We start from the raw sequence: 14,557 nt of genomic DNA, 5'->3' as shown, positions 1-14,557 counted from the left end.
CAGAAAGGTACGGGGAAGGGGGTTGGGGGTGTCGTGGGGGTCGGCCAGGGGGGTAGCGGGTCGGCTGGGGGGGCGGTCGGAGGTTCTGGGGGGGGCAGTCGTTGGGGGGAGGGGGGTTTGCGTCGAGGGCAGGAGGGCCTGGGATCCCTCCTGCCCGTAATGTAGTGCAGGGTGGGGTTAGGGGGTCGTCGTGGCCAGGAGGGTTTGGGCTCCCTCCTGGCCCAAACAACTAGCGGGGGGGGGGTCACCAGGGCAGGAGGACTTGGGCTCCCTCCTGGCCCGATATTGTCGGGGAGTTGGGGAATCGGCAGGGCAAGAGGGCTTGGGCTCCTTTTTGCCCCGATCGTGTCGGGGGGGGCAAGAGGGCTTGAGCTCCCTCTTGCCCTGATCGTGTCAGGGGTGCCAAGGTTGACTGGGGCAAGAGGGCTTGAGCTCCCTCTTGCCCCGATCGTGTCGGGGAATCGGCGGTCCTTCGGGGTGGGGGTGCGGGTGTGTGCGAGCGGTCCTGCGGGGGGTGAATCGGACGTCGGGGGGGGGGAACTATGTAAAAAAAATTTTGTACAACGCGCTCATGCGTATACCGCGCAAGGGTATGCACGGTTTGTAAAAACACGTATAACGTGCACGTTATATGCGTGAAAATACGGTAACCTTCTAGCTCTATCAAAGCTCATTCGACCAGACGTGTGGTGTTTTCATGGGCAGAATGAGAAATTAGCATCAAGAGAAAATGTAGTAGAAAAATACATCTGGTAAATGAAACATGCCTCAAGACCTCTTAAAAGTGAGCACATAGAGAACTTGAGCTTGAACATCGATCATTTGCACTGGCGCTGTATCAAACTGCACAAAAAGTGAAAGAAAAAGGAGCAATGCAAAGGAAGGACGTAGAGGTCCATATAGGATAGACCAGTGGTTCCCAACCCTGTCCTGGAGGAACACCAGGCCAATTGGGTTTTCAGGCTAGCCCTAATGAATATGCATGAAGCAAATTTGCATGCCTATCACTTCCATCATATGCAAATCTCTCTCATGCATATTCATTAGGGCTAGCCTGAAAACCCGATTGGCCTGGTGTTCCTCCAGGACAAGGTTGGGAATCACTGGGATAGACAACACACCAACTATCTTGATACATACTTCTAACATGGGTCATTTTCTTCATTTCTGCAAACTCAAGCTTTTTAAAACTATTCTACTTTTGTAAGTGACAGCCATCTTTATCAGTGCTTAGCTACTATGTTTCTAGCAACCAAGAGTGCTTTCTCTACCTTTCGACTTTAAGAAGGAAGTGGAAGTCTGGCTCTTTTCCAAAATCTTTAACATAAGTGAAACCTAATTAGCTAGTTACACATGGGCTAACATTGGCTGTGAATACTGCAGTATCAGCTTGCTTTCCCTTACATACTGTAACTGAGACCTTTTGCATTGAACTTTTCTAATTAAACATAGAAATGACGGCAGAAAAGGGCCACGGCCCATCTAGTCTGCCCACACCAAAACCCACCCCCTATCTACCTCTCATTTGTCACATTTACCTATACAAGTGCCTGTTATTCCATCTTCTGTCTATATACTTCACCTCGATTGTCTCTTTTGCTGTCTGTTAAGGTACTTTGATGTGTATTGTGTTGATATTATAAATAGTGTACTATGCTATAATGTGTATTGTTTGAATATTTTACTGTTGTAATTGTTTGTCAGTGTCCATGTTATATTTGCTTTATGTTCTTCTGTATATTACTTTAAAAAGGCAGTAAATATGTGCAAGTTAACTTGGAATTTATTTTGTCTACTATGCATTTATTTGTATGTCTCTTTGCTAAAAATATACTGCTTTCTGAAGTGTAGTTGGCTGCTGTTTAGGTAGGAAACAGAGAAACATGATGGCAGATAAAGGCCAAATGGCTTATCCAGTCTGCGCATCCGCAGTAACCATTATCTCTTCCTCTCTCTAAGAGATCCCACGTGCCTATCCCACGCTTTCTTGAATTCAGACACAGTCTCTGTCTCAACCACTTCTTCCAGGACATTGTTCCACGCCTCTACCACCCTTTCTGTAAAACAGTATTTCCTTAGATTACTCCTGAGCCTATCCACCTCTTAACTTCATCCTATGTCCTCTCATTCTAGAGCTTCCTTTCAAATGAAAGAGACTCGACTCATGCGCATTTACACCACGTAAGTATTTAAAGGTCTCTATCACATCTCCCCTCTCCCGCCTTTTTTCCAAAGTATACATATTGAAATCTTTTTTTTTTTTTTAATAAAATCTTTATTCATTTTTACAACTTACAACAAGTGAATCGAGAAATAACATTTGATCTTAAAAACATCACTTGATTTTCTATTACATCCATCGTAAATTAATAAAATTTATCCCCTCCCCTCCCTATCATTCCATATACATTCACTTATATTATACAATATTTTAATTATTCATCCAAATCTTTAAGAAATAATCAGAACCCCCCCCCCAACCCTACCTCCTCATTATCAATTATATTATTACGGGAAAAATGTTATTTATTTATTTATTCATTATAATAATCTGCCAATGGCCCCCAAACATCTTGAGATCTTTAAGTCTGTCCCCATACGCATTATGATGAAGACCACGCACCATTTTAATAGCCTTCCTCTGGACCAACTCCATTCTTTTTATGTCTTTTGAAGGTGCAGCCTCCAGAATTGTACACAATATTCTAAATGAGATCTTGCCAGAGTTTTATACAGGGGCATCAATACCTCTTTTTTTCCCTACTGGCCATACCTTTCTCTATGTACCCTAGCATCATTCTAACTTTCACTGTCACCTTTTAAACCTGCTTGGCCACCTTAAGCTCATCACATGCAATCACATCTAAGCCCCCCTCTTCTATTGTGCACATAAGTTCTTCATCCCCTAAACTGTACCATTCCCTTGGGTTTTTGCAGTTGAAATGCTGAACCTTGCATTTCTTAGCATTAAATTTTAGCTGCTAAATTTCAAACCATTCTTCAAGCTTCACTAGGTCTTCATGTTGTTCACACCATCTGGGGTGTCTGCTTTATTGCAGATTTCGGTATCATCCACAAAGAGTCAAATCTTACCTGACAGCCCTTCAGCAATATTGTTTATAAAAATGTTAAAAAGAACAGGCCCAAGAACAGAACCTTGAGGCACACCACTGGTAACATCCTTTCCTCAGAGCAATCTCCGTTAATCACTATCCTCCGTCGCCTTAAACTCAACCAGTTCCTGACCCAGCCTGTCACTTTGGGACCCATCCCAAGGGCACTCAGTTTATTTATTAGATGTTTATGTGGAACACTGTCAAAGGCTTTGCTATAATCTAAATACACCACATCTAGTGCATTCCTTCTATCCAATTCTCTGGTCACCCAAACAACAAAATTGATCAGATTTGTCTGACAAGACCTACCTCTAGTGAATCCATGTTGCCTCCTGTCCTGTAATCCACTGGATTCCAGAAACGTCACCATTCTCTGTTTTAAAAACGTTTCCATTAATTTGCTTACCACAGAAGCCAGACTTACCGGCCTGTTGACTTAGTTGTCATATCATTTCAAGATACTTTAGTCTTAAAAGGTTTAATGATTCCAGATTAGTGTTTAAAATAAATTTTGAACAAATTTCAAAGCTGTATGTCTTTTGAAGTATATTCTGCAAGAACTATTTGATTGTATTATTTATTAAGCGCTTTTCCTCATCGTATGACTTGAAATTTGTCTTTGCATAATTCAGCTCTTCTAAATACGAGGGTTGTTTCATAAATAATGCACACTTTTTTTATTTATTTACATGGTTTTTTTTTGTTTGGTTGGTTTTTTTCAAGTATTTCTTTACAATTCTTCAATATAGTCTCCCTGCTTTGCAATGACGGAGTCCCAGTGTTCGGGAAGCTTCATTATTCCATCCAAGACATCGTTTTTGTTCAGTTGCCGAATGGCTCGGGTACCGGTGGAAAAAAGCTCTTCCAGAGATGCAAAACGATGTCCACGCATAGGTTGTTTCAACTTTGGAAAAAGGTCGAAGTCTGATGGACTCATGTCTGGACTGTAGGGAGCATGAGGTAACACCTCCCAGCCGTATTCGTGTAATTTTTCAAATACGAGTGGAGAGCTCCATATTCCCCACGACCAAAAAAATTTTGATAAGCTCAATCAAAAGACAAACAAATGATGATTTTTGCTTATGATCATGAAGGCATTATCATCACAGACAAAGTTCCATGTGGAAGAAGTGTCGCAGCAGTGTATTATTGTGATTTTTTGCATAAAATGCACAAAACCCAATCTCAGTTGCTCTTGGCTAAGCCACTCATTCTTCATGACAGCACTCACCCGCACATAGGAAATGTCAATGAAAAACTACGCAAATACAGCTGGGAGGTGTTATTTCATGTTCCCTATAGGCCAGGCATGAGTCCACCAGACTTCGACCTTTTTCCATTTTCATCTTTCAGATCATCCTTTTGTTTTAACAAATGCAATTTGGCAAGGCAAGCCAGCATCAAAGGTGTGACCATTGCCAGATGGATTCGTATGGCTATATCTTCGACGTACATTGGCTATGAGAAACAGCCTCTCTGCGAGTGCACACAACCAGAAGTGTGGCATCTTCGTGGCGGAGGCGCAGGCAGTTTCTCCTGAGGATATTTGTAGGGTAACTACATTTCTGAAATTTTATAGAGTAAATGTAGCAGCAAGAGGGGATACAGAATTTGGGTCCTCAGTGTTAAGGGCTGGCTTATCTGTCCTTCCCTAGAATCAGGAGACTGCTTTGGTACATCACCTACTGTCAGGACGTGTATACTTTGTGTAACAGAAGATTAAATGCTTACCTTGATAATCTTCTTTCTGTTAACACATACAAGTCCTGACAACCTGCCCTATCAGCCTAGAATTCACATGTGTATTCCCTGGATCAAAGTTCTGTGTCCACTACTGAAGATTTTCTGCTGTCAGAATAAAAAAAAGGGTAGAGTGAAGGGTGAGTGTTTCAATGAGAATGATACTCTGAACTCCATAAGATTAATGCATGCTTTTTATTTTAGTGGGTAGGTTTGGTTCATTCACCCTAAGTTCTTTAAGGTGTTATTTAACCTTGTTTAATGTTTCTTACTGAACAGAACTGTGTTTGTGGGGAGACTACCTGTACCACCTACTTCTTGTTTTCTTTGTTGTAGTTCTGTTTTATTGCTTTAACTGAAGGGGGCTCCACAGCATTGGAGAAGGAGGTGAAGCTGAAGAATGTAAATTTCATCTTCCTGCAGTCGACTCACAAATATGGGATATTCACCTTCTGTCAGGACTCATATGCTGTATTAACAGAAGATTATTGAGGGAAGTAAAAGTACCTAATCTTCCCTTTCAGAATTTATATTAATTACTCCATACTTGTCATTTTGTAGTTGACAGAATTGAAGGCAGACTTCCAGTATCAGGAATCTAATCTGAGAACAAAGATGAATGGGATGGAAAGAGGACACAAGGAAGTTGTTGAACAACTGCAGGTATAATAATATTCAACTACGACTATTTTTTAATGGAATTTTCATCAACCATTGCAAACAGGGAAGCATCTATAAAATGTTTGTTTGAGATGTGTGGAATAGCTAAATTGTGTAGTGCCAAGTAGATAGACCCTCGGTTAAGGCAGGAATGTTACATAGGTAGTATTCACAGCCCCACTGGAAGGAGATGGGGAGTTTTCACTAATGCAGGGCCCATGATTACAGCATTCCTGATGTCACCATCTGAGGAACTGTTTGTTCAGTGACCAGACTAGGTATGGTACAGATGGAAGAGTTAATTACCATATATACTCAAATATAAACCAAAGTAACCTTCCCCCCCACCCAAAAAAAAAAGGTTGACTCGAATATAAACCAGGGGGGGTGTTAATATTCAAGTGCAGTGCCTTGCCTTGCCCTGCCTGTCAGGCTCTGTACCCTGTTCCCTCTCCCTCGCTGCTTTGCCAGTCTCTGCACCCAGCCCCCTCCGTCCCTCCCAGGTTCTGTACTTTTTCCCCCTCCCTCCCGATGCCTTGTAGGCTTCCACCGGACCTTCCGTGAGACCTGATGGTCCAGCGGAGGCCGGGACAGGAGGGATCCCTCCCATCTCCTGTCCCAGCCTGATTCTAATTATTTTTATCTCCCTCCCACCTCCCCACATACCTTAAGTATCCCTGGTGGTCCAGCAGTGAATCATGGCAAGAGCAACCATCCTTCGCTCCTGCCCGTGCAGAACTGCTAACTAATTGGCTGCTGTGAATTCTCGCAGGACTGAGAAATCGCGGCAGCCAATCGTGGCAACACCTAATTGCCGCAATTTCTCATGGCAGACAATTAGCTAGTGGTTCTGCATGGACAGGAGCAAAGGAAGGTCACTCCTGCCGCGATTCACTGCTGGACCACCAGCTTTTCTCTTGGATATTAAAGCTATACTACTGCAATGGCTAATCCCAGAAATTCCTACTTTAGCGCAATGGAGGGCACTTCTTATACAACATTTACAGATGGAACAGTAGAGAAAACCCAACTTAGACACTCCTGGTGGCAGACGGTTACAATTTACTTGGGACCTTTTTGGAACTCACTGACACCGACTGGCTGAAGCAAATTACTAAACTTGTTACATTAACCTACAGTCTATTATTTCTATCACAGCAAGCGAGAATACACTTGGCTTCTAGAGGAGGGAGAGGATGGGGCAAAATTTTTAACTGGTTTGTCTTGCTGTATTTACTGTATTTTTCTGATACTGTATTTTGACATTATTGACACATTTTGGTGTTTCTTCATAGTGTCTCAAAAAAAGCTTGTGTTGAGTTTAGTTGTAATCTCCAGAGTGTAATCTGAGAAGGGCTTCAAAATACTTGGACTAAAAGCCAAAGGCAAGCAACAAATACTGAGCCTTAAGTAAATGTGCAATCTTTAAATGGCACACCAGAAAGTTGTGCATCAGGTACCAAGATGCTAAGACCACTCTCTACTTCTCCCTAGAACCATCTGTGATGTGTATATGAGACGTAGATGTTGACTCTGCTCCCGGGCTACTATCTAAGCTGGCCATGCCCATATCGAAGATAATGATAAGGCCCAGGAAACTGAACTAGTTTCTTCCCTAACTTTCATCCTAAATTCTGACTAGGGCCCAGTTGCACAAAAGGTTTGCAAGGAAACTCTCCTGACAATGCTCAAAAGGGTTCTCTGAGGTGGCTACTGATTGTAGTTGCCACCACCGAGAACTCTATGCAAATGCACCACTAGGAGTTTATTAGTATTTACTGTAAAGGAACTCTCCTAGCAATGTCCCCCCCTCCTTAAAGGGTCACTATGGAGCTGCCGGTAGCTGCTGTGTGTGTGTTGTGTGCACACAAATCACATACACAACAGTTGTGCGCCTTTGAAAAAAAACAAACCACCCAATGCCATTCCACTTCCCTCCCAGCTAAATCAAGGCTTCCCCTGCTGGCTCTGTGAGTGCCCCACTGATCACTGCCAGCCCTCAAAAAAAAAAATACCTAGTGGGTTGGGCTGGGCCAAGCCACCCCCTTCAAGGATCTGCCCTCCCCCTCAAAGAACTGCCACCCCCAGCTCAAGATGCCAACCCTCCCTCCTTCCTGGCTGGCTGTATGACCCCTGACACCACAACCCCACCCCTGTACTGTATTTAGAAGACTAGCAGGATGGATGTGTATTCCTTCCTGCCGACAGGCCCATCTCTTTAAAATTGCTGACTTTCCCAGTTGATCCTGGGATGCACTAGGGCCTCTTCCAGGAAGGCCTTCCATTTTGAAGAGGTGGGCCTGCTGGCAGGAAGGAGTGGGCATCCCTACTGCTGGTCTTTCAAATAAGGTAAGGGGGTCGGGGTGTCAGGGGCCATACAACCAGCCAGTTGGGAGGGAAGAGGGGTGGTTTTTTTTGGGGGGGCCAGGTCCTTGAAGAGTGCTCGACTTAGACCACTAGGGATTTTTTGGAGGGCTAGCAGGGAGCACCCCATCAGTTGATTCGCATCTTCCCCTGCCGGAGAAGCTGCAATCAGCTGATTGTAGCTCTGGAGCTGGCAGGGGAAGACACAAGTCAGCTGGGAGGGAAGGAGAATGGCAGCGGGTTTGGAGTTGTTTGTTGTTATGGGTTTTTTTTTTGAGGAGGAGCTGTGCTAGTGAATGTTGTTCTGAGCAAGCACCAGGCACAGTTCCTCCCCCTTTTACTGGTGCTGCTCCATACGAATAACGTGCATATCATTTGTATGCTGCTATTACTGAGCATCAGGCCCTATGTAATGTTCATTAGTGTTTATGCTTCTGGGTTGATGAAATCAGAGTAAGGTTAAATGATCATTTTTCTCAATGGAGGAAAGTAAACAGTGGAGTGCCGCAGGGAACTGTACTAGAACCGGTGCTATTTAACTTATTTATAAATGATCTGGAAATTGGAACAGTGAGTGAGGTGATTAAATTTGCAGATGATACTAAACTATTCAAAGGTGTTAAAACGCATGCAGATTGAAAAATTGCAGACAGACCTTAGGAAATTAGAAGACTGGGCATCCAAGTGGCAGATGAAATTTAATGTGGACAAATGCAAAGTGATGCATATTGGGAAGAATAACCCAAATCACAGTGCTAGGGTCCATCTTGGGGGTTAGCACCCAAGAAAGGGATCTGGGTGTCATTGTAGACAATACAATGAAACCTTCCGCTCAATGTGCAGTCACAGCCAAAAAAGCAAACAAGATGCTAGGAATTATTTTTAAAGGGACGGTTAATAAGACTAAAGATATTATAATGCCTCTGTATCGCTCCGTGGTGCGACCTCACCTGGAGTATTGCATTCAATTCTGGTCTCCTTTTCTCATGAAAGATATAGCAATGCTAGAAAAGGTTCAAAGAAGAGCGACCAAGATGATAAAGGTGATGGAGCACCTCTCATATGAGGAAAGACTAAAAAGGTTAGGGCTCTTCAGCTTGGAAAAGAGAAGGTTGAGGGGAGATATGATTGAAGTCTCCAAAATCCTGAGTGGAGTAGAATGGGTAAAAGTAGATCAATTTTTCACTCCGTCAAAAATTCAAAGACTAGGGGACACTCAATGAAATTGCAGGGAAATACTTTAAAACCAATAGGAGGAAATATTTTTTCTCTCGGAGAATAGTTAAGCTCTGGAATGCGTTTGCAAGAGGTTGTGGTAAAAGCAGATAGCATAGCTGGTTTTAAGAGAGGTTTGGACAAATTCCTGAAGGAAAAGTCCATAGTCTGTTATTAAGACATGGGGGGAAGCCTCTGCTTGCCCTGGATTGGTAGCATGGAATGTTGCTACTCTTTAGGTTTTGTCCAGGTACTAGTGACCTGGTTTGGCCACCATGAGAACGGGCTACTGGGCTTGATGGAGCATTGGGCTGACCAAGTAAGGCTATTCTTATATTCTTATTTTAAGATTTCATAGGAGTGTTGTTGTGGGTTTTTTTTACTATTTAGAAGAATTGATATGTGCATTCCATGACCTCAACCACAGCTCTTATATGTTCAGAAGTCCCTTCTGCTTTTCTTGTCCTTTGATCCAAACAGGTTAGATGTGGCAGTATCCAAGTCCACCCTATCTATTGTTGCTGCATAACTAATTTTCAAGTTCGGAGCATAGTGAATGCATGCCAAATAAGAGCCTTGTCTTCAGCCACCCACCTATAGCAGTTACAAAAGAAAGATTATATTTCTCCCTTCATATTCGAGGGGGTTAGGGGCAAAACCAGCCCACGAATAAGAAAAATTTGCAAATAACTTTATGGCCGATTTTGACACACAGCCCTCCCACCACAGCTTACTTAGTTCTGACTTTGACCCACCCCCGCCCCCCTCCTGGACCCATCAACAACTTAATTTTAAAGCGTGGTGGTCTAGTGGTGAAGAAGGGCAGGAACAATCTTCTTACGCTCTTTCCTCATGCAGAGCCACAGGCATAAATGGCTGCTGTGAGTTCTTGTGGTTTCGCGAGACTACAGTGGGAACTCACTGCAGCCATTTATGTTTGTGGCTCTGCACAGGGCAAAAACATAGGAAGATTGCTCTTGCCCCGCTTCACAACTAAACATAGGAAGATTGCTCTTGCCACACTTCACAACTAAAGTAAGTTGTGGAAGGGTCCGGGAGGTGGGGGTGGATCAGAGTCTGCCCTAAGTAAGTTATAGAGGGAACCAGGAGGCAGGGGGGAAGAGTCAGTGGTTTGGACAATGATTGTTGGTGGTTTCAAAGAAGAGCAAAACCCCTGACGCAGCTTCTAGCGAAACAGGGTCTGCCCTGTTGGGTAGTTGGCTTGGAGTGCCCTGAATTGATGTTCATTTTGAAGGATGACCTCGTAGGCTTCAGGAGAGCACGATGTTCAAGTTAAGTTGTCCCTGTACCATCACAAGATATTGGACTTGCACTGATTAGTGTATCTGGTTTGAATAGGGCCCCCCACCACCACAACAGGATCTTTCAGCCTATTGTGTAGATATTTTAGCTATCACAGCTATTTATTGAAGCAAATGAACAACAGATTTGTTTACTTATCAAGTGGGAGTTTTTACCCATGAAGCTCACTTTCCATTTGTTGTGTATGAAAGTATGGCTGTATGGTGAGATGTGGTTGTGTGAGTAGGGGTGGCCCCTCTGTATTTTGCTTAGTAGAGTTTGTTTAATATTAGGTGGTGATTAGTCTTACTCTCTTCTTTTTTGGGTAAGAGTCAGCCCTAAAAGTTGTGGAGGCTTTAAAAAATAAGTTGTGGTAAGGTCCGGGAGGGGGATAAAAACCACAAAGAATATGGAGGAGGGAAGTGTATAGGGTCACCACATGGTCCACCATTCAGAGCTTCACACTATCTAAAGAGTTTCTTTTTTTTTTTCTATTACAGGCTAAAAATCGAGAGCTACTTAAACAAGTTGCAGCATTGTCAAAGGGTAAAAAGTTTGATAAAAGTGGCAGTATACTAACATCTCCTTGAAGAAATGTTTGCTGGCTTTAGTGTTTTTACTTCATTTAAATATGGGTAATTCTGTGAAGCCCTTAAATTCTGTACAATGGGGGAAATTCCCATTCCACATCAGATTTGGTAAGCATGTTTCATATACCTTTTTATAATATGCAGCTTGCGTTTATTGTGTTAAGTCACAGAATACAAAACTTCAGCTGGATTGAAGAAGTTTTTTCTTTGGTTTATGTATGGTTTTTTTGTGTGTGTTTTTTTAGCCTGCATTAGTTTTCAGGCCATTGTGAAGAATAAACACTGCAATAGTGTGTTTGGCTTCTTAACACAAAATGCAATAAAGTAGAAATACTGTTTTTATGGAGTTTTAAAGCAAATGATAACTCCAGTCTTACACTGTGTTAACAGTTTTCAGTGATTTTTGTATAATTTTTTAGTATTTTGTTCAGGTGATCACAGATTTTAGAAATTGATTTCCATGGTGTATGGTAGTCAGGAGGAAAAATCATGGTGTTTTTTACTCATCAGTTCAAAAGCAGAGTATGAATGCTATATTTTGAATCATTACATCTTTTAGTGTTAGCAGGTAGTTGGTCATTTTCATCATAAATACTGAAATTTTTCTATATGTATACATATTGTATAGTGCCTGGAAGTTAATGAGGTTTTTGTAAACGCAACTGTACATTTTTACTTGCAAGTGCCTTTATTTCCATGTAACATTTATTTATGGAATTCAGTCTTTGTACATGACTTTTTATGTGTTAAACTGCTGAACCCTCGGTTATGTCTATATTAATGTATTTGTAAAAAAACTTTTCAAAATAAGCTGCTAGTATAAGTTAAGGTTAGATTCAACATTGGTTCTGCTGAATTGACATTTAGCTTGTCTTCTGGATACATGTGCTCCAGGATGCAATGTAAAACTAGTATCTAAATTGGATAATGGTTTTTATGCGTGTCTTGTACCTCTTGCTAAGCTGCATTTATGTCCAAGTTTCATTCTTGATGGTTAAGCTTAGGCAGTCTCCATGGTCTCTGCAGCTGACATAGCTCTGACTATGGCTTATTTGCCAAACCTTTTCTCAATAATTGGGTTGTATCATTTGAAAGCTATTGTTTGAATCTGACAGATACTTAACTGCTTTTATATCTAAATGGTATATTCTGCTTTGGACCAAGTCTTCAGGAATGATATACTAGGCTTTAGTCCTTTTGTGGGTTAAACTATTTTTAATACCTTAAATATGATGATGTCCTTAGATAAGCAGGCAGCATATTCTCACATGTGGGTCATCCATGGAGCCCTAGCATGGACAATGAAAACTGTAGAATTACTTTAAGCTTTAACAAGCTTTTAGACTGTCCGCACTGCACATGCGTGAGTGCCTTCCTGCCTGACGCCAGCTTGCAAGGTCATCAGTTTTCCGTAGCGTGAAGAAGACGTATCTCTCTGTCGAGTTGCTTTCCCATCTCTATTTTTTATAAACTTACTCTTTCTAGTTGCTGTTCTTTCTTTTCTTTTCAAAAATAAGTAATCTAGAAAAGTAAAAGTAAAATGAACTTTTGCACTTTGCAGCCTTCATTTTCCATCCTTACTTCCTGCTGTGATCATTGATGGATTTTTGGCCTTGTTTCAAGTTTACCCTAGCTCGCCCTCTCTGACTGTATCTGACTCCGGGGCTAGAGATTAGAAAAGGAGAGCTACTATTGATTAATGTCAAAGTTTTTCTTCTTCTATTTCTTTATTTGAATAGGTCTTGGATCAGACTTCCATTAACTGGGACTGACCGGAACCGATAGACATCGATACCTTCATCTGCTTGCATCGGTGGCATATTAACATCGACTCCGGTTGATGCATGCCTTTCTGTAACCGATGTTTCTACCAAGTCGACGCAGATACATTGCAGTGGAGAATGCCCTGCCAGTTAAGCATCAAGTCCATTTGATGCAAGGCTTCATGGGCGATATAGGTTGTCATTTTTAAAGCGCTCTGTCTTTTTAGGCATTCATGCTTCGATGCCTGTGGCACCTTCGATACCACTTGATGTAACATGGTCATGGTGCCTCCTCTTCATTAATGAACAGCGTTGCAGGTCTCAACAGCATCGAGTCCCTTAATGCAACGCTATCGTTCTCTACCCTTGCAGGTTTCTTATGAAGATCTTCCATGCCGAGACAACCTGCTTTATCGATGGTTCCAGCTGTTGAGCCATCTGTACCGGTGCATGCTTTCAGGGAGAAACTCGATGAATTCTTCCAAAGGGAGTTCAGAAAAAAAAAAAAAAAGCGACTTCTTCAGTACCAGCCCAGCCTAAGCATACCACTATGAGGTCTCACGGTACCATTTTCAGTTATCCATTGGAGCATCGAGCTACTTCTCATGGATCTTCTGTGAGGCATTGTCGCTCTCCTTCTCGATGATGTTCTACCTCCAAACATCGATCTTCGGATTGACGTTCTAACTCATCTCATCAACATTTTCTATCGAGGCATCGATCCACTATTTCGAAGCACAATGCCAAGATACCTCATCGCATTGATCTCCTGCTTCAAAGTGAACAGCTGTTCTTCAAGTGTCGATCTGTATAGAGAATGACACGGTGGCGGTTACCCGCGGCTATCCACGTTTAACCGCGGGTAACCCGCCGAAACGGGGAAAGAAAAATAGCAGTCGCTGCGGGGACGGGGACAAGACCATTCACCGCCCTGTGGAGCGGTGAATGGTCTTGTCTCCGCAGTGAGGCATCAAGGATTGCGTGGTCCCCGCAGCCCCTGCCCGCCCGATCAATTGTAGTGTTCAGCCAGCTCCCTCCCTTCACCTCACCTTAGTTTGCAGGCTTTCTTTTTCGGCAACCTGCCGCTTTCAAAGAGCCGCGCACGCGCGGCTGCTCAGTGTTGAATCTTCTGCTCTGACACAACCGGAAACAGGAAGTTGCAGCAGAGCAGAAGATTCAACACTGAGCAGCCGCACGTGCGCGTCGCAGAAAAAGAAAGCCTGCAAACTAAGGTGAGGTGAAGGGAGGGAGCTTGCTAAACGCTGCGATCGGGCGGATGGGTGGGGGCTGCAGGGACCGTGTGTTCCTGGCTCACACTGGAAGGAGGGAGTGAAAGGGAATAGGATTCTGGGCCAAGGGGATGAAGGGTGAAAGAAAAACCCACAGCAGGAAAGAAAGGGGAGGACAGGCAGGTGAGCCAGATGCTGGAAGCAGGGGGGGGGGGAGAAGAAAGAGGGAAAGAAGCTAGATGGGGTTGAAAAGAAGAGACACACTGGTATGGAAGAGGAAGATAGGGGAAATCTGGACACAGGAAGGTAACAGAAAGAGGGGAAATTATGTGCATGGGGGCATAGGGACAGAGACATAAAGGGGACATGCCATGGGGATGATATATTGACACGGGGGGGCAATGGCAGATACATAGGGGAGATATTAGAAATGGGGAAAACAGGAGCACAGAAGCAAGATGGTTTGTGGGGATGGGATAGGGACCGAGCTCGCAGGCTCCAGTGGCTTGCACAAATTACATTGTAACGTGCCACGAAAATAAGAGGGAGGAAGGTAGATAGGCAGGCCACGCAAGAGG

General features: G+C 43.2%; 1 protein-coding gene across 2 annotated transcripts in view; it reads left to right on the top strand.

The window, feature by feature from the left end:
- Window positions 1–13,779, top strand: part of FAM76B (family with sequence similarity 76 member B) — a 105,007-nt gene extending 91,228 nt beyond the window's left edge. The window contains exons 9-11 of one of the 2 annotated variants that reach the window (XR_004539815.1): window positions 5,418–5,519; window positions 10,898–11,095; window positions 13,123–13,779. Coding sequence is in view for 1 of the 2 variants with exons in the window: in XM_033948064.1 (XP_033803955.1) it covers window positions 5,418–5,519; window positions 10,898–10,987 (192 nt within the window). In the remaining variant the exon portion in view is untranslated. Of the gene's footprint in view, window positions 1–5,417; window positions 5,520–10,897 lie in introns of both variants that reach the window. The other variant, XM_033948064.1, reaches the window with a different exon arrangement.
- The last annotated feature ends 778 nt before the right edge of the window (window positions 13,780–14,557 follow it).

This window comes from Geotrypetes seraphini, chromosome 6, assembly GCF_902459505.1.
Source record: "Geotrypetes seraphini chromosome 6, aGeoSer1.1, whole genome shotgun sequence".
NCBI lineage: Eukaryota > Metazoa > Chordata > Amphibia > Gymnophiona > Dermophiidae > Geotrypetes > Geotrypetes seraphini.
The sequence above is the reverse complement of the archived record's forward strand: the minus strand, read 5'-3'. Positions and strand labels throughout refer to the sequence as shown.